This window comes from Phragmites australis, chromosome 10 (assembly GCF_958298935.1).
Source record: "Phragmites australis chromosome 10, lpPhrAust1.1, whole genome shotgun sequence".
NCBI classification, from domain to species: Eukaryota; Viridiplantae; Streptophyta; class Magnoliopsida; order Poales; family Poaceae; genus Phragmites; species Phragmites australis.
This window is the reverse complement of record NC_084930.1, coordinates 32318556-32337714: the sequence shown is the minus strand read 5'-3', so window position 1 is coordinate 32337714 and position 19159 is coordinate 32318556. Positions and strand designations below refer to the sequence as shown.

The 19159-nt window shown below is 42.8% G+C and overlaps 4 protein-coding genes across 4 annotated transcripts; 2 read left to right on the top strand and 2 right to left on the bottom strand.

Annotated features, from left to right (window-relative positions):
* Positions 1–980: 980 nt before the first annotated feature.
* LOC133930791 (proteasome subunit alpha type-4-2) lies at positions 981–1983 on the bottom strand. The gene has a single exon (XM_062377527.1). It carries the CDS (start codon positions 1923–1925, stop codon positions 1173–1175), a length of 753 nt encoding a protein of 250 aa, XP_062233511.1. The 5' UTR covers positions 1926–1983; the 3' UTR covers positions 981–1172.
* A 1503-nt stretch (positions 1984–3486) lies between these two features.
* On the top strand, positions 3487–6565 carry LOC133930790 (mitochondrial outer membrane import complex protein METAXIN-like). The gene is made up of 6 exons (XM_062377526.1): positions 3487–3707; positions 3937–4277; positions 4363–4439; positions 4578–4638; positions 4939–5104; positions 6150–6565. The coding sequence occupies exons 1-6, from the start codon at positions 3536–3538 to the stop codon at positions 6323–6325; spliced, it is 993 nt and encodes a 330-aa protein (XP_062233510.1). The 5' UTR covers positions 3487–3535; the 3' UTR covers positions 6326–6565.
* Positions 6566–6689: 124 nt separating this feature from the next.
* LOC133930257 (probable leucine-rich repeat receptor-like protein kinase At5g63930) lies at positions 6690–7793 on the top strand. Its single transcript, XM_062376905.1, has 3 exons — positions 6690–7160; positions 7219–7367; positions 7517–7793. The coding sequence occupies exons 1-3, from the start codon at positions 6690–6692 to the stop codon at positions 7791–7793; spliced, it is 897 nt and encodes a 298-aa protein (XP_062232889.1).
* Positions 7794–11953: 4160 nt separating this feature from the next.
* Positions 11954–16871, bottom strand: LOC133930789 (ribonucleoside-diphosphate reductase large subunit). Its single transcript, XM_062377525.1, has 17 exons — positions 16356–16871; positions 16180–16241; positions 15990–16077; positions 15526–15789; positions 15204–15444; positions 15056–15132; positions 14456–14626; positions 14285–14377; positions 14012–14161; positions 13845–13931; positions 13598–13762; positions 13398–13517; positions 13040–13242; positions 12813–12962; positions 12576–12723; positions 12391–12483; positions 11954–12304 (listed from the first exon to the last, which is right to left on the bottom strand). The coding sequence occupies exons 1-17, from the start codon at positions 16581–16583 to the stop codon at positions 12200–12202; spliced, it is 2445 nt and encodes an 814-aa protein (XP_062233509.1). The 5' UTR covers positions 16584–16871; the 3' UTR covers positions 11954–12199.
* Positions 16872–19159: the final 2288 nt, after the last annotated feature.

Genomic DNA, 19159 nt, shown 5'->3' with positions numbered 1-19159 from the left:
AACAATTCAATTCCTCTTGTGATCAAAGATAGTTTGATTATATTTACTGACTGTTAGAACTTGACTACCTTAGAGAATATGGTTCCACCGTGCAAACTAAGTAAACAACTAATTAAATACAAGCTGAATATTCCCTTAAACCAAAGTTATAATCACCATAATCGAATTGCAACAAGTATCGAATCACAAGCAAGCAATATGCTATGCAACAAGAAACAGGATGAAAACAACAATGACCATAGCAGCATCCAGGGCTCCAGGGTTTAGGGTACTTATGTTGAAAGATAGAACAGGATGAAATCAACAATGGCAATAGTGGCAGAATATCCATCGGGGGAAAGAGACAACCAACAACAACAATACCACCAAAAAAAAATCTTAAAACAGATAATACGATTCTTCAGTTGGTACATGACCCATAGAATGCTAGACTAAAGTTAATGTGTGCAACACCTAATCAAGATTCAGCGTCCAGTAAAGGCTAGTAAAAATGTACTTAGATAAAAATAAGTAGACTTAATAGTCAAAATTACAGGGCAGTATGTTATGCTCATGAAGCTACTGCATTAAATAAGACCCATCACCAGACACCTAGTCCAATATATAAGAACCATCAACAAAATAATTCCAGGCAAGGTACAATATAAGTGTGCAAGAGGGCCCTTCAAAATTTAGACCATGACGTACTGAGGAGGGACTACAAGACTGTTTTCTTGGAAAACAACAATAACAGAACCTCCTTAAAATCACAAGATTGAATATATTCAAGATGCTGGGTTCTAAATCATAATCCATCAAGATAATCTGAAACACACCGAAGCACCTTAAAATTTTGCCCGGTTTACTAAGCACAGTTGATGGAAGCAGTAGTATTACCCAGATGGCTTAGATTGCCATAGTCTACTCACATGCATAGGTCTAAACTTTAGATTTCCTGTGCCCTTGCCCATACCCCCTAATCATAAAAACAATCAAGCACAGCATATAGAAACCACGATTTCCAACAAGTTCAAGGCAATCCACTGTTACAGATGAAGCATTAACCGATCAAGCATGCTCAACATAAAATTAAAACACATAATTCTCGAATACTTTAGTTCGACAACAGAAGCATGACTGCTTAAACCATATCTAAGAGGTGTTGGCATCACAAGCCACAGCAAACCAGCATATCATGCCTCGGGCGCGGGCTGCGTGAGCCCGGCCTTGGCAAGGAGCTTCCCCAGAGCCTCGGGGGAGCACACCTGGTATTGCACCTCCCCGGTGCCGGGCTGCAGGAACACCTCGGCAAGCTCCAGCTTCTCCGCAGTCAAGCTGGTGGAGTCCATGGTCTTGCTGAGGACCTTGAGCGCGAGGGCGACGGCCTCCTCGCGGGTCAGGCCGTCGCGGTAGTCCTGCTTGAGCATGGACTGCGCGGCCTGGCTGTTGGCGCCGACGGCGGCGGCCTTCCACCCGCCGTAGTTGCCGGAGGGGTCGCTCATGTAGAGCTGGAAGCCGTGGTGCTTGTCCCATCCGGCGAAGAGGAAGGAGACCCCGAAGGGGCGGAGGCCGCCGAACTGGGTGTAGCCCTGCTTGGTGTCGCAGAGGGACTGAACGAGCTGCTCGATGGGGATGGGCTCCTGGTAGGAGAGCGCGTAGCGCTGGGCGTGGAGGCGGGCGGTGTTGATGAGGATGTTGGCGTCAGACATGATCCCGGCGACGGCGCAGGCGAGGTGGGAGTCGATCTTGTACATCTTCTCGGCGGAGCGGGAGGTCTGGAGGAGCTTGGAGGTGACCTTCTTCTCGCCGACGAGGACAACGCCGTCGGCGGCCAGGATGCCGAGCGCGGACCCGGCGTTGCCGATTGCCTCCATCGCGTACTCCACCTGGTACAGCCGACCCTCCGGCGAGAAGATCGTCGTGCGGCTGTCGTAGCGGCGAGACATGGCGGCGGCGGCGGCGAGAGATTGGGGGATTGTGGGTAGTGGGGAGGCTCGGGTGAAGGTTAACTAGAACGGAATCGAGATCTACTTGGGAGTTGGGAGAACGGAATCGCTGGTCCAAGGGCATCCGCACCGTCGGATCTCTCCACTCTTGTTTCCTGGCCGTTGGATCAGGGGATTTTTTTTCAAGCTGGCAAATACGTGCAAATAATAAATGTCGTACGTCTCATTTCTATTCAAAAGATGCGGTTAATCCTAACATTCCACTGATAAGGATTATTTCACGATATTTTGTAGCTACACATGGGATTTTCTGTAAATCAACACCTTAATTAATAAAATGATAAGATCAACCGCAATATTCAAATAGAAATCGGCTATATGATATTCATTATTTATACGTTTATATCTATTTATTTATTTGCTCCTAAATTTTTTCCCTTGATCCATGCCTAATGGCTCTACGAGCTGGGACAAACGAGCCTTACCGAATATCACTGCAAGTTGAAATTACAAATTGCCTTCTACTTCACAGAAACCGCATTCGGAATTGTTACAACATATTAAATAAAAATTGTTACAACAAAGGGTTAGATATCATGAAAATTCAAACTACGACGCCTCTTTGATTTGACTTCAACTCATACTACTCGCAATTTCAAACCAAGAGCGTCGCGAGAATTTTACTTAATACCATGTAATTTTGGGTTCGGGTGTTAATTGTCCTATTCCTCGCCTCTGGTCTGTAACTGAACTTTGTATGGCAATTGTGGTGTCTTGCTACTCTTTCTAATATAATCGTTCATATAGTAGCTTTTTTTAAAAAAAAAACTACTAATCACATACTTTTGACCACGCTTATAATGACAAATATCAGCGGTGATCTCCTCTTGATAACGCATGTCACTCACTAGAAAATATAAACATCAACCTCTCATCACCGATGAATGCTTGGTAATCAAAACTGCTAACAAAAATGTGGCCTCAGCCTACCGTCTCTTCTTCTTCCACTTCGAACACCGTGCCTCTCATGATTTTTTTATTTTCTTAAATCCAAAAATTGCAAATATATGCATCCATTTTGAAAAACTGCATATCTCAAAATAAAAATATTACGTTTCAATACTCTCAAAATTCACAACACTATCAAAATAGTCATAAAAAATTATGAAAAAAATTGTGGTGTAAATGATGGTATCATCTAGCTCTAAAAAAATTAGATAAAAATATAATTTCTACAATGAGAAACAAAAAAAAGAAAAATTTCAGGGTTCTTGAAATTTGTTTTTTTGTTTATCATTCCACAAGTAATTTTTTGAGTTGGAAGGGTGACAGGTAGGAGTCTATATTTGCATTGTTTTTCAAAATGAGTGCATATATTTACAAATTTTTTATTTAAAAATATATATAAATAAAAAAAGTTCTATCATGGACCACTATGGTAGAAATGCCGAGCTCTTTGCACCCATCCACTCTCATGGACCGCGAGGTTGTATATGGGCCCTTGCGGGCCTCGAGCCCACTGGGCCGCTCCTCGGGGGAATGAGAGAGGAGGAGAGAGACGGCGACAACCAACCCATAAACCCCTCCCGGCTTTCCTCACGCTCCCGGCGATGGCATCGGCGGCGGCGGAGTGGGAGGAGGCGGCGCGGAAGGTGCTGGTGGCGCGGAAGCCCGGCTTCGGGCTCCCCACCGCCTGCCCGACCTGCCTCCCCGTGCTCCTCTACCTCCGCATGGCCCAGGTCCCCTTCGACATCCACGTCGACACCTCGTTCCCCGACGCCGGTGAGCTCCCCCCCCGCCGTCCTCTCGTCCCGTATCAACCTGAGCTCAGCCTAGCGTTCCCGTTGCCTCCATGCTATTATCTCTCTGCTGCAAGCGTGTCGGTTCCGCGTCGGGTGGTAGGTAGTTGCGGGGGCCGGCCATCCATTGACGTGCTGGGATCTCTCTGCGGGTTGAGCGGCCATGGGCGAGATGATTGCTTTGCTCTTACACCTTACTTTTTGTTCCACAGATCACATACCATATGTTGAATTTGGTGATTGTGTGGCATTCAACAATGAAAAAGGAGGTGTAATTCAGTATCTTAAGGAGGAGAAAATTGTGGACTTGAACTCAAAGCACCCAAGTGTTTCTTCCTCTGATGTGCTACCCACGAAGGCTATGGTTTTGACCTGGCTTGCTGACGCTTTGCAGTATGAACTATGGGTGGTTACTGATGGCAGCATTGCGCATGATATCTACTTTTCTGATCTCCCCTGGCCCATTGGGAAGATACTCCATTGGAAGAAAAGTAGAGACGTGAAGCAACTCCTGGGTATAACAAAGCTTAATGCTGCTGAAAAAGAAAAGGAGGTTGCTACTCCCCTGCTCGTGATTTTCCTAGTCTTTTCTTAGTGACACACTAGTAGCTTCTGATGCAAATTTCTGATGTGAACAGATATACCAGAATGCAAGTGCTGCATATGATGCTTTGTCTTCGAGATTAGGGGATCAAGTATTTATATTTGATAATAGGTACACTGCAGTTTCTTTTCTATTTGACTTGTATCCAGCATGTTCCTATGTACTCTGTATTAGGTTATGCTTACTGGCTCTTGGATATTTGTCCTGATATGCTGGAGCACTAATATTTCTTTATTTCTATTTGTGAAGCCCTACAGATGTTGATGCTCTTTTCCTTGGACATGCTCTTTTTGTCTTCAATGCATTACCTGTAAGTTCCCTCAACACTTATATGTGTAGCCAAAAGGCAGACACTGCCTCAAGTATCTAATTTCATAGAAAAATGGAGTAAAACACAGATGCTCAATTGCACGTGCACATTATCTTGACAGCACAGGTGCACATCTTGAATACTTCTGATGTTAGCAGTAGGGGGATTGAGTGGTTTTTATTATGATATGGAGAATTTTCATAGTGATATGCCTAAAATTGTCAAGCAAACGATCCAAAACATCCTTGATTATGTTTTGACAAACTTTGGGGCATGTTCTGATCTTAATTCTGCCTTTAGGATGCATCTGTGCTGCTAGGCACTTTGCAAAAGCATGACAACTTGGTGAATTTTGCCAAGCATCACAAGGCCCAATTGCTGGAAGCCTCATCCTTATCAGCAGTAGGGTCATCACCTGATCCACCATCATCCTCCACCCCCAGGAAAAGAGCATCTACTGGCCGAAGTAAGCTAACAGATTGCCTTGTTGTAGTTCAGATGGTGATTCAGAGTAGCCACTAGTTCTCATATTTGTTGGTTATTTCACAATGGGAATATCTTTCCAATGCTCATCCAACAACCCACCCACCCCATTCGTAGACATACTAAGCTTTTCTGTATTTTTTGTTTTAAAGATTCTGTTTAAAATCCAGAGATTGCTAGTTATAGCGCAAATCCTTGACTAGATAAACTGTCAAGAACATTAAAGGATTGAATGGTGCTATTTTATACCTAACTCTACCTGGCAGACCTACCAGCTGTAGCATCCAACTTACAAGTATGATTTGTCCTGGAGCTGCATATATGCTTTCAGGTTGTCTTCAGTGATTGTGAATCTGTCCAATTTAAAACGGGAATGCATTTCATTTAGAATTTAGTCAGGTTTGATTGAAGAGTCTAAGATATGCTTGTCTGAAAACAACTATTGTGTGTGTGCTATTGCTAATGGCCATTATATGCACGCACTGAACTGTTTTAAAGTCAACTGCATTCTGCAGTCTACTAATTGGTGTTTGACAATATTATTTGTGCACCAAGCGATGACTCACAACTGCATTTCATTACAAAGTAAAGCATTATCTGCACTCAAGAACATTGAAATGGATAAATCCTTCATGTATTCCTGGATCACTGGTAGCTCATACTGTTTATTAATTTCATTGGATTAAGAAGCTGTTTCCAACATAAACAGTGTCAAACAATGCTTTAATTAAGATTGGAATGGAAAACAAATATAGTTATCAGATATGGTTGGGATAGAATTGGTCAAAGAAAGTGTGTCCAAGAGGCTACCGAAATGTCTATTTTTGTATTTTGTTTGTCTCATTTGCATTTTCATTTGAAAGTGAGACAAGCAAAATGCATCCAGGTAATTAAATTTATAAAGTACCGGCAAGTTCTACTTGATCTTCACCTGGCTCTTTTTCTCCTGTTTTCTCAACACTTATGTGTTGCTTATATTCTCGATTTTTTAGGCATCTTATTGTCGAATTGTGTTTTTATTGATGTAGCTTATAAGCCGAAACCTAGAGCAAAGAAGGAACGGACAGAAGAGGAAAAGACATTCAGACGAAGAGCAAAGTATTTCCTTGCCACACAACTTGCTGCGGTTCTTGCGTTCCTATCACTGATGGGTGGGGTTGATAGTTCTGAGCTAGATGAAGACGGTGTAGATTACGAAGATTAATTTCTCCCTGTGTTGTACTACAATATCTGTTCCAAGGCCAATCTGCCGCTGGTTGGGGTGCATTAAAAATTTGTTCCCTCCGTTAGTCAGAGATATGTTACACTTGATATTGTAGCTAGGAATACACTCGGTTTAGCCTTTGGCAGTTTCATAATCTACTTCGGACGTGAACATGCTTGTCTCAAAGTTTTTTGGGTTCATGGAACCTAACTGGAGCAAATACGAATTTTGGAGTACTCAGAGATGTGCGTCTTCTCTGTGATGGAATCTGTTGGCCTGAACTTCTGTCCATTTTAATAAGATGAAACTGAGGATGACCCTATAATTCCAGAATTTTCTCTTTTTTTCTAGCAATCTTTGATGAATGGCTAAATATTTGCTAACCTTGCTTTCCTCTCCGTCCTTAACCTCACAAGCGCCAACCTCACAGGCTCCATTCCAGCTGAGCTTGGAAAGGCTGCGCCGTCTCAGGGTTCTTGCTCTTCCCTGGAACAGCCTGTCAGGTTACTTCTCTTCAACCATCGGAAACCTCACGAGGCTCCAGCGCCTTGTCCTTTACAAGAACAGTCTATCGGGGCAGATCCCACCTGAGCTGCAAAACCTGCAAAGTCTTACGCAGTTAGAGTTGCAGATGAATTTCTTGAGTGGCAAAATTCCAGAAGAAATATTCAACAACACGCCTTACCTGAGCCATCTGAACCTTGGCAACAACAGCCTATGGGGACCGATACCGGTCGGTATTGGCAACTTGCCCATGCTTCAGCTCCTTGTTTTGCAACAGAATCAGCTTACAGGCACAGTGCCTCCTAACATCTTCAACAAGTCCACCCTGCAAGTTCTGAGCTCCTAGTTTTGGATGAAACCGAATTTATTTCACCTCGGTGGCGTGAAAGACGAAGTCGACAGCCGCGGTGGCTCCCTCGGCATCACAGCCCGCTTCACCTCCTTCGTGTGACCCGCCAGCAGCCGCCACCGTCCCCAACGCCGGCGGGGACGTGTCCATGGAGGACACCCATAATCTGTTCGGCGCAATGCCCGCAAGGTATAAAAATTTTCTTCTTTTTTTCCTTTCAATCTTGTTGATAAATTGCAATTTAACGTGGTTGCCATGTGATAGTTCAATGCATTTCAAAGATATTAGGTAGAAATTAGTGTAGTTTTTTCATAGTTGAATTAATGTGTACAATGTAGTGATCAATCAACGGTTGGTGTCGACTCCTTTGTCAATATGATTAACGAGGCCGTTGGCATAGATGACATGTCCCTCACAATGCCATATGAAAGTTTAGATGAAGATCTCATTAAGATTCCTACTCCTACAAAGAAAAAATGGGCAAGGGTGGCCAATTACTCAACACAAGAGGATGAGGCCTTGGTCATGGCATGGGAGAGTGTGAGCCTTGATGCAATCACGGGGACTGATCAAAACAGTAACACTTATTGCAAGCGCATTGAGGAGTTAAAATAGAATTCATATGCACAAGGGAAGAGAAATAGAAGGAAATGAAATATTGAGGGAAAGGATTATTGGTAGTCTGCTGAAGCAGCTCCCCTAATAGTATAAAAAATGTTATCGGGGCTCCTCCAATAACAACTTAGGTCTCTTTTAGAACGCATAAATTTCATAGAAAATAGTTCAATTTTACAGGAAAACACATGATTGGTCTTATTGGGACGGCTTATTGATAGTCTTCTGGAGATACTTTAATAGTACTTCGCCCAGAAAACATGCCAATTCCATATGGCAGCAATGCAAAAGCTAATGAAACGCAAATCAAGGCAATAGCTTGAGAAGCAGTTTCTAACAGTCTGCAAACTCAAATATACAGCATTAATCTCGTGACTGGATCCCTGGAATCCTAAAAAATCATACATGAGTGTAGATCACAAGTTAAGAAGCAAGTGCAACCAGGTTTCTCCCCATTCCAATTTGGATCGGATTGCCTCGGTCCAAAAGCTGTAGATCCATCCATCGGCATTGCTCACTGGGTGTAGACCGCTACCCTAGTCTAGTGAAATCCTACGCTCTAAATGGTTTACCTCAGTTTGGCCTACGACTGTCATGGTTGGTGACTGGTATTTCAACTTAACTGGTGCTTTCTCGACCTTCACAAGCAAGGGCATTCAATCGCTGGCTATAGCCACGATTTGGTGCATTTGGAAGGAGAGAAATAATAGGGTTTTCAGCAATAAAGAGAAGCCGCAAACTCGTCTAATTTCATAAATCCAAGACGAAGTGAGAACATGGTGCGCAGCGGGTGCAAAATATATCCCCACTCTAGTTGGTTCAAGCCTTAGTGAGCAATAGTAATAGGATCTAGATTCTTTTTTATGTTGTAGGTCTGGGATCATCGTTTTGATGCACCATTGGACGGTCTTTCTGCTTGTCCAGGACTTCTTGCGCTACTAACACATGTAACTGCTTCCTTCTTATCAATATAAATGCCAGCAATGTGCCGGATCTTTCAGGGGGAAAAATAAATGGTTGCACGTCAGAGTTAGAGAAGACGGGTGTCAAAGAAATTCGAATGTTTGCCAAAACTCAGTTAATTGGTGGCCTGAGTTGAAATACATATCTGCAAATGGCTGCAGGTCAGAGTCATAGAAGACGGTGGCAGAGAAATTCAAATGTTTGCGACACTCGGTGAATTGGCGAGCCGTGTCGAAATACGTATCTAACTTGGGAGTATTATCTCTAGTTGTATAGAGTCAGGAGAAATCAGATTAGCATCAGGTATAGTTGTTGTAATCGGTTTCTATCCCGTATTTCTGTATGCCTGTATCTCCTGAAGCCGATCCGGCAACCCTGCTACTTTTATATAGATACAGAATGATGGAGCAGGCGCTGTTGCCGGATTTCTTGCAATCTTTTCGCCACTTGCAATCTGTGTGTTGACAGGCCCAAGCTTGGGCTCGAAAGTTCCCTGCTCGGCCCAGCCTATCCCAGATTTTTTTAATTTTTATATTTCGAAAATAAAAAATGCAAAAATAGGTGTCATTTTGAAAAAAAAATGCAGGACTAGCTATTGTCACCCGCACCTATCGCCCTTCCGACGGGTAATTGGTTAAAAAATATAGCATTTCAATGTTCTTAAAATTTAAAATAGTATTGAAAATCACTAAAAAATATGGTGTAGAGAATTCTATAATCTAGCTTTTCAAAAAAAAAATCAACTCAAACAATTATTTGTATAATAAGAAACAAAAAAGAAATTTTCATTATACATGAAATTTTTTTTCTCATTATGCAGATCATATTTTTGTCTAAAATTTTTTAGAGCTAGATCATAGTATCCTCTGTACTACTAAAGTTTTTTAAAAAAATTCATGACTATTTCTATATAGTTCTGAATTTTAAGACCAATGTAACAAAATATTTTTTATTTTAAAACATAACATGTCGTTCCAATATACGATAGTAGTCCAGCTCTATATTTTTTCGAGCGGACGCTTATTTTTATATTTTTTATTTTGAAATATAAAAAAAAACTCCAAAAATTATATACAAAGCCCAAGAAGTACGGAAACCGCTTTCTCTTTCTCATCTCTTTGGAAGTTGGAAGTAGGAACGGTGAGAGGTCAACCCATGGAGGCGATGGAGCTCGACGTCAAACCGCCGCCGTCGTCGCCGTAGGTCGCCTGCACCGACGACCAGCTGATCCAGCTCGCTGAGGTCCAGCGCATCTTCGTGTGCGTCGAGGAGCAGACGGTGGAGATCGGCGGCTTAGGGCCTGTTTGTTTCAGCTGGAGATTCTGAAAAGCAGCTTATAGAAGTTTGATTGTAAAAAGCTGGATTGTGAAAAGCTTTTATATTGTAGATTCTAAAAAAAAATTAATGGATAGTTTAGGTCCTGTTTGTTTCAACTTCGGATTGTGGCTTTCAGCTTTTACAATCCGAAGCTGAAACAAACAGACAGCTTTTGGTTATAGCTTTTTAAAATCTGCTGGTTGGATTGTGTGAATCTGAGAAGCTGGTTTTTCTCAGCTTTTGATAGATTGTGAAAGTTCATTTTACTAAACTGTCCATAAATTTTTTTTAGAATCTACAACCTAAAAGCTTTTCATAATCCAGCTTTTTACAATCCAGCTTTTTACAATCCAGCTTCTATAAGCTGCTTTTCAGAATCTCTAGCTGAAACAAACAGGCCCTTAGTAAAATGGACTTTCACGATCTATCAGAAGCTGAGAAAAACTAGCTTCTCAGATTCCCATAATCCAACCAGCAGATTTTAAAAAGCTATAAACAAAAGCTGTCTGTTTGTTTCAGCTTCGAATTGTAAAAGCTGAAAGTCACAATCCGAAGCTGAAACAAACAGGCCCTTACTCGACGAGATCATCGCGGTGATCGACGCGGTGTCAGCATAGGTCCGCGAGCTCCGGTGCCTGCGCGCCGAGGGCCTCGGCGTAGACCTGGCTGGGCCGCTGCGTGAGGTGGAGTCGGCCTTCAGCAGGGTCTGTGCCGTGGCGCGGTGGGTCCGGACGCAGCGGAGCAGCGTCGTGGAGATTGGCCACGCCGGCGGCGGCGAGGCGGCAGACGCGCTGGCTCATGCGCTGTCACTGAAGCTTCGGCTTAGGAGTATTTTGCATTGATTACTTGGTTGCCTTTAGTCGTCAAGTGACAAGTGTGATAGCTAGGAGGCAAGCTTTATACTTTTTTGTGTCATTAGGTCGATCCAAAGCTTAAAAAATAAAATAAATATTTCCTTTTACCTAATTAAATAAAAAAATAAACTAAGTAGTGATCTAAAACTATCTATTGGATACCTACATGTATCCCTAATGATCGATAGTGTCTAGAACAATGTGTACTCATTTATCAATGTACATTACAATTAAGGCATCGTTTGGTAGAGCTCTGGGAGCTGATTTCGCCCTGGAATCGCTCCCAACGCTGCCAAACAAGCTGGTCGGGGAGTGATTCCGCGCGGGAATCACTTCCCGTTTTGTATAGTGAGGTGGGAGGTGAAAAAACTAGTTTTCACCTAATTCCCGACTAATCCTCCTCGATTTCAACACAATATTCTCTCAAGAATCACTTCCACCGCTAGCGTACCAAACGATTTTACAAATAGAATCACTTCCACCCTAATTCCACCACAAAATCACTCTCACCACAGAATCAGAGCTCTAACAAACGGCCCCTAAGAGTCTTAGAAGAATCTATCAACTAGAGTAACAACTCTTGTTAACCTTACCCATCCATTCTGAAAAATTAGTCTACTAGCCTATTATTATCTCAATTGATTTCTCATTTTCCTCACAAGTTTATGGTTTGTTCGAAAAGGATTTAGCCCCCACTTCAACAAAAGGGTTGTTGAAGGAAATTTTAGGATTTGTTTAAATTCGAAATGAATCTTGAGCCTCTGTCCAGATACAGGGATCATTCTAAACACACCTTACTCTTTTAAAGTAAACTCTTGCTTGCTTACTCAACCAGGATGAAATACTATCCAGCCGTTAATCCGATTATTTTCTTGCTTTTATTAATTTCTTATTTTCTTCCAGAATTTATGGCTCGTTCGAATTAAATTTAGAATTTTGACAAGGAAAATGGTGCGTTAGTCCCTGTTTTACCTCATGAAATTCAACCAAATGCAGAGAAAGAGTATCGCACACTCCACACCAAAAGGCAATAACACACATCGATAACATTAACGATAATAGATATGTACATCGTCAGCAGACAAAGTATTTCAATGGTGAAATGCAAGCCAGAGGTAGTAATCAGGGATCAAGGCGTGCCCTGTATGGAATCTTAACTAAACCTGAACCACGAACTTCGTTTCAGTTATTGAACTCCCAAGTTTCCAATCATCAGCCCGTTGTATATAGTGTTGCCCTGGTTATAAATAGACAAGTGCCCCGAGGATGCATCTAGCTTCCACACGCCAGGCACTCTTCCCGGTTGTTCAAAGAACAGACCATTTGTGCCATTTTGGCTTCCACATCATCTTCCTGTGCAGGCTTGGTATTATTCACCTGCATATGTAAGTGTTTTTCATGGTGAGTCAGTGTTTGAGCAGCTGGAAAACAATACATATGGAATTAAGGGACAGAACACGTACTCCATTCTCCTTTAGAAGTGCAGTATCGACTGTAAACTTAATTGCGTCTGCAGCTGCTCGTGTCCGTAGATAGTACATTCCAGTTTTCAGGCCCTGACAAACAAGATTACAGAAACCACCGTTATAGGCTAAGTACGAACTGCTTAAAGATAAATGATTGCTTTTGATGGTTCGAGGCAAAATACATTGGACCAAGCATGGAAGTGTAGCGATGTTAGCTTCCCAAAATTTGCTTGCTCCATGTGGACATTGAGGCTCTGGCTCTGGTCAATATAGCATCCACGATCAACCGCCATGTCAACTAAAGTTTTCTGCTTGATCTCCCAAACAGTCCTGGTGCAATAATTACACAGAAACTTTTATATAAATGAACAGTAATCCATCTAGTAGGAAATAATGATATAGGAGGTTGAACAACATACTTATAGATTGCTTTAAGGTCATCTGGGATTTCTGTCATCTTTTGGACAGAACCGTCTTCATATATTATCTGGTTTTTCAGAGCAGGATTCCAAATGCCCATTTCCGTCAAATCATGAAGAAGATGTTTGTTAACCACAACAAACTCCCCACTGGAAGAAAATTGAAACATGAATCATATGCACCTGTAAATCAGAATGTAAGCACTATAAGGAGTATATTTACAGACCTTAGAACCCGTCGACTGTATATGTTAGAGGTGTAGGGTTCAAAGCACTCATTGTTGCCAAGAATCTGACTAGTGGAAGCAGTGGGCATTGGAGCGACAAGAAGAGAGTTTCTTATCCCAACTTTAGAAATAGTATCCCTGAGGGATGGCCAGTTCCATCTGTTAGATGGCACTACATTCCACATGTCAGGTTGGAGAATGCCCTACAAAGGAAGTGGGTAGACAATAAGTGATTTAGTTATTAAGGTAAATGCATAGAAATTTGAGGATAAAATCAACCATAAAACTACACCAAGATAAAAATCGTGAAACATTAGACAGTATCAGTTAAAAAGAGGGAAAATTTGTAGAAGAAAACCTTGCTGACAGGGCTCCCTTCATATGTTTCATAAGGACCTTCTTTAGCGGCAAGTTCAGCAGAAGCTTTCAGAGCATGATAGTAGATAGTTTCAAAAATATCCTTATTCAGCTGCTGAGCCTGATAAAAAATATTCCATTTGTTACATACCAACTAAGTACAGAAAGGAATAGGTGTCAGTTCTGAGGTAGGAAAAGTACCTCTGGTGAATCAAATGGCATGCCAAGTAATATGAAAGTATCAGCTAGGCCCTGAACACCTATGCCAATTGGCCTGTGCCGCATATTTGATCTCTTAGCCGTCTCAATAGGATAATAATTAATATCAATTATTTTGTTGAGATTGTACGTAACAGTTGAAGTAACCTGGCAAAATAAATAATGTATCAGAACATTCATCGACATAGGCCAGAATCAAGGATCTAAAATAAATAGGATCTGAACAAACCTCAGCTAGCTTGTCAAAGTCAAAATATCTATTTTTTGAATCACTGCTGCCCACAAGCTTAGATGGATGGGACTCTATAGGAACACCCTGAAACGCAAGTTTATCATATGGCGCGTCAGAATACAACATTTATGAACGAATTCAGCCAAAGCACTGACAAGATATACCTTTTCCCTTACAAAACGTGGTAAAGCAATAGATGCTAGGTTGCAGACAGCAGTTTCAGTTGGGCTTGTGAACTCAATTATCTCAGTGCACAAGTTTGAAGATTTGATTGTCCCCAGATTCTGCTGGTTACTTTTCCTATTGCATGTATCCTGCAGACAACTAATAGCAATTAAAACAAATCCTAACAGCCTGATAATTAACAGTGGCAAAATTTGGCAAAAGAACCATAAGTCCAGAAGCAAGTCTCCTATTTGTATAATAACCAAATGTACCTTGTAAAGCATATATGGTGTACCAGTTTCTATCTGTGCCTTCAAAATGTCAAACCAGAGGGTCTGTGCTGGAACAACTTTCTTTGCCTTGCCCTGAAACCAGAAAGCTAGGTTATTAAAGTATGCTCCCATTTCAATAAGTTGTATATACAAATACAATTTTCAGCTTACTTCTCTCTCATATTTCTTGTACAAATTCTCAAACTCATCGCCCCAGCAATCAGCCAACCCTGGAGCTTCATTAGGGCAAAACAGTGACCATTCTCCATTATTCTGAACTCTTTGCATGAATAGATCAGGAACCCATAATGCGTAGAAAAGATCCCTTGCACGATGCTCCTCCTGTTAAATTGTTGTTAAGAAATCAGAATAACAAGTCTTAGAGCTTTTCAGGCTAGCCTTTCACAAGTTAGAAGGAAAGGATTATACTATGTTAGAGACATAGATAGCAGGCAAAGCATATGCACTTATTCCGTGGTCACAGTAAGCAGACTAATATATTGGGAAGCTTAGATATCATGCAGAATTACGCTAGAGAAACTATTTCCATAAGATATTAGTCTGAACCAAACTAAGACTTGAACATCTATCTTTAAGGTATGGCTATCGGCAGTCCAGCATAGATAGGAATCAATTTTAGGTGCTGCAATCGAGATAGCAGAAAGCATACATGCAATCAGCTTCCTGATGCAGTTACTATAGAAGACTGATGGCTTACTGTTTTCATTTACAAAAAAAAAAGTAATTGAACACTAATGGTCGAGATTTTACCTTCCCATGGTTTTTTCTCAGATCAAGGAACTCAAAAATATCAGCATGCCAGGGCTCCAAGTACACAGCAAATGCACCTAAGTTTTAGAAGCTTGTAAGAATTTCTCGAGACAATGGAATTAGAATAAAAAACAATGACAGAACATACCCTTTCTTTTGCCACCACCTTGATCAACATAACGAGCAGTATCATTGAAGACACGTAACATAGGAACAATCCCATTGGATGTTCCGTTTGTTCCTCGAATATAGCTCCCAGTAGCACGAATATTGTGAACCGAGACACCAATCCCCCCAGCAGATTTGCTTATGACAGCACATTCCTTCAGAGTATCATAGATTCCCTCAATGCTGTCATCTTTCATGCAAATGAGGAAACAGCTGCTTAACTGCATCATAGAGAATGCAACAGTAGGTAAGCATTTTCACAACCCAAACTGACATCTTCTGATGAAAGAAAAGCACAGTACTTGGGGTCTCGGAGTGCCAGCATTGAAAAGTGTCGGTGAGGCATGTGTAAACCAGCGCTGAGACATCAGATGGTACGTTCTGATGGCAGACTCAATGTCATCCTTGTGTATCCCCACTGAAACTCTCATTAACATGTGCTGTGGCCTTTCAACAACCTTCCCGTCAAGCTTTAAGAGGTAAGACCTCTCCAAAGTCTTGAAGCCAAAGTAATCATAGTCAAAGTCCCTATCGTAAATTATCTCGCTGTCCAAACGAGCAGCATTCTGAAATGTGACAACATTAGAATTCATGAGGGACATTGTAAATCAAGGAGTGTGCAGAGCAGAGCACACTTACGGGCACAGATAAATAACCTTATGAAAAAAACAATGGAACAGTGAATTTAACCGCCAGAAACAGACCAACAATAACTATCTACACCAGTTTCCTGTCAGAAATGTGTCACTGCTAATCAGCGTCTCACCTTCATGATTATTTCATATATGTCTTCAGCAATCAGAGGGGCCATCTGCCCAGATCTCTCGTTGAAGTGCCCGTACATGTCCTTAATTCTGCATCCACAAGAACCACAACGAATTCACAACCCAATCCACGAATCCAGCGTTCCTCCTGTCGTGATGAATGAGATTAAACCATGATCAGCCATCACTTACGTCTCCGAGAAGGACTTCTTGGTGTTCTTGTGCAAGTTCGACACCGCAATCCTCGCCGCAAGCTTCATCGCAGAGAAAGGGCAAGCCCACGTCAGGAAAAGACAGGCAGGAGAACGGGAAAAAAACGAGAAGGGGGAAAGGCGCGATTTCAGACGGGATTTCGCCGGGTTTCTCACCGAGGCGTAATCGGGGTGGGAGGCTGTCATGGCCGCTGCGGTCTCGGCAGCGAGCTCGTCGAGCTGGCTGGTGGTGACGCCCTTGTAGACCCCCGCGCAGACCTTCTGCGCGACGAGGACCGGGTCGCAGTGCTCCTGGCTGAGGCCGTAGCTGAGCTTCTTGAGCCGCGCCGTGATCTTGTCGAAGTGCACCGTCTCCTGCCGCCCGTCCCGCTTCACCACGTACATCTTCCGCCGGCGAGGACTTCCGTCGAACACCTGCTGCGCGCGCCCACGCCTCCGCCGAGACGAGACGAGCGGTGGATTGGATGGGGGCAGGGATGAATGAGACGGAGGCGGTAGGGTTTGGGGGGAGATTTAAATGCCTTCCCTGCGCGGCGAGGCGAGGCGAGGCGAGTAATAATTAAGCGAGGAAACGCAGGAATTTTTTTTGGGTGCGCCTGAGCAAAACGTTGGGATTTGGAATGGGTTTGGCGCGCGGGCGCGGAGCTGTTTCCCGCGCGGTTTTGGCGTCGTGGGGGCGGGACCAGGAAAAAATATATATATACAGTTATGTTGTAGATTTCTTTCTTCTGTATATTATTTGGATGACCTCTTTAATATAAATCTCAAAACAATAAACGAATTAGCGTCATATCTAAATAAAAAAATATCATATATTCTTATTATTTGATATATATATATATATATATATATAATTAGTACTCTCTCCGATTGCAAATGTAAGTCGTTTTAGACTTGTGCACAAGGATTAAGAAAGTAGATCAAATGATTTTGTTATCTTTTATTTATTCTGTATTGGAAAAGATAACTCATTCATTTGTAAAAATGGTAACATTTATTAAATAAGAGCAATATATGAATAAAAGAAAAAAAAAATTATAGAAATTCGAGAATAACTTATATTTAGAGAATAGTTGAGGGGACTAAAACGATCTATATTTACAACCAGATGCAGTATTAAGCAGGTCTCTCCCACTATTTTAATGTAGTTTCATAACACAGCGTTATTGTGTATATAATCTTTTTCCCGGGACTGGGTTAGTGGGAGCCACGATCCCTCAACGGGAGTCCGAGAGACTGACGTGTGGGTCCAAACGTTCGTACACCCTCCTGGGCCGTGTGTCAGTGAGTGGTGCAGGGTCTCTGCCGTCCCACGAGGCGATAGGAGGGCCGGCGGGTGGGTGGCCCACCCGTGTCACCGCGACGGCGGCGCGTGCGGACGCGGTCGCGCGGGGGCGGGAACCGGGGGCCGTGTCGTGCAAGCTTTGCAGGCTGCAGCGCTCGAGTTTCGCGGGCGGGCGGCGGCTGATTTTGAGACGGCGGCGTGGACTTTTGGGAACCGCATGATTCGTCGGTCTGGATTGCCCTGTCAGTTCCTTCCAAGGGAAGAAGATGCCGTGCTGAGGTGACGATGCGTCCGGTGTTTTGACACTTGGGACCTGGATGTTGTCGTCGTACTGGTCTCGATTTCGGGAGGAATCGTACGGGAGAAGGCCAGCGGGTTACGGAAGCGTGCAGGAGAAGGGAAGGCCGTCGTGCAAATTCTTAGCTGGGCTGGTGGCGGCGTGCCTTTCTTCTGGGCCGAGTGGGCTGCCGAGCGTCTTTCTCCTGCGAGTTTTTTTTTATATATTTTTTATTAAAAATTTAAATAAATAGATTCTTCGTAGGAGAAATTGTAAAACTAGGCGCATGCAACCCTCTCAAATGGTGGTTAGGTGTCCTAACCGTCCCCCCTGAGAGGGCGGCAAGCCTAACCATCCCCTCAGAGTGCGGTTAGACCCAGAGAGGGCGGTTAGCCCCTTTGCCGCCCTCTAAGAGGGCGGTCAGGGCTTTTTTTTTCCATTAAATATGTAATTTTTTGTGTAATTCAAAAATAAAAAAGAAGGGCTTTAAGAAAATTTAGAATTTAAATTTGGAGTAGGTTATGTAATAGTCGGAGAATAAAACATCAGTAATTAGCACTCGCAGCATTTTACATGAGTATGAGGTGCGAACGACGACAAAAATAGTATTAAACATAGGATGAAAACATTACAATACACTGTAACCGTGGCGACACGATAAGGAAACAAAGGTGACATGTACGATTCGCACTAAGATCTACTTATTAGTGCGTCGATCCTAATCATAACATGCCTTAGGGAGAAAAAGTATGTTGGGTTACATTAGATACTCTCTACTGAGTGCATCTAGGATACTTTCCCTTTCGAAGGGCATCGGGACCTACCGGCTTAGCACGGCGGGTTCTCTCCCTCTTCCTTTTCCTCTCAGCCTCCTGAGCCTGAGCCACGGTACGGTCGTGCGCCGCCTTCCTCATGCGCTCTTCTTCCTCCCGCTTGAGGCGAAGTTCTTCTTGCTGTTGCTCGTACTCCCGACGTGCGTACGCTTCCCTTCTCCACCTCGTGTTCATTTCGACCCACTACTTTTGTATGTCATTTTGCTCATTGTCCGACGTGTTCGAAGTACCTATGCTTCTATCGCTCGTCTATCGTGAGCAGCTCTCCAGGGCCCCGTGGTTGAAACACTCCTAACTCCGTTTGGTGCTCGGTGGATAAAAAGCTGCGATGCTTCTTGTCCACGGCAGGGTCTAGAAGCTCGAGGGTCGCAGGGTCGGCCATATCTGCATTAGAAAGGCATGTACATTAATGCATTGTTAGATAAAAACAATAACAATATACTTTGAATGCAAATTAACTATATCACTATATGCAACATTAACGAAGATTAAAATGGTACAAAATGAGCACAACGCACCATAAAACTCACCTAGACAACAGGTGCATTACCAAGTGTATTTTTTG

Bases quoted from the DNA above. Each gene is read 5' to 3' on its own strand.
- LOC133930790 (XM_062377526.1), top strand. From the start codon at position 3,536: ATGGCATCGGCGGCGGCGGAGTGGGAGGAGGCGGCGCGGAAGGTGCTG. The intron at 3,708-3,936 runs GTGAGCTCCCCC...TTTGTTCCACAG, and splicing joins CACCTCGTTCCCCGACGCCG to ATCACATACCATATGTTGAA. The intron at 4,440-4,577 runs GTACACTGCAGT...CTATTTGTGAAG, and splicing joins GTATTTATATTTGATAATAG to CCCTACAGATGTTGATGCTC.
- LOC133930789 (XM_062377525.1), bottom strand. From the start codon at position 16,583: ATGTACGTGGTGAAGCGGGACGGGCGGCAGGAGACGGTGCACTTCGAC. The intron at 14,627-15,055 runs GTAAAATCTCGA...ACAATTTAACAG, and splicing joins TGAGAAAAAACCATGGGAAG to GAGGAGCATCGTGCAAGGGA. The intron at 13,243-13,397 runs GTTTTCTTCTAC...CTTCCTTTGTAG, and splicing joins AAGGGAGCCCTGTCAGCAAG to GGCATTCTCCAACCTGACAT.
- LOC133930257 (XM_062376905.1), top strand. From the start codon at position 6,690: ATGGCTAAATATTTGCTAACCTTGCTTTCCTCTCCGTCCTTAACCTCA. The intron at 7,161-7,218 runs GTTCTGAGCTCC...GTGGCGTGAAAG, and splicing joins TCAACAAGTCCACCCTGCAA to ACGAAGTCGACAGCCGCGGT. The intron at 7,368-7,516 runs GTATAAAAATTT...TGTACAATGTAG, and splicing joins TTCGGCGCAATGCCCGCAAG to TGATCAATCAACGGTTGGTG.
- LOC133930791 (XM_062377527.1), bottom strand. From the start codon at position 1,925: ATGTCTCGCCGCTACGACAGCCGCACGACGATCTTCTCGCCGGAGGGT.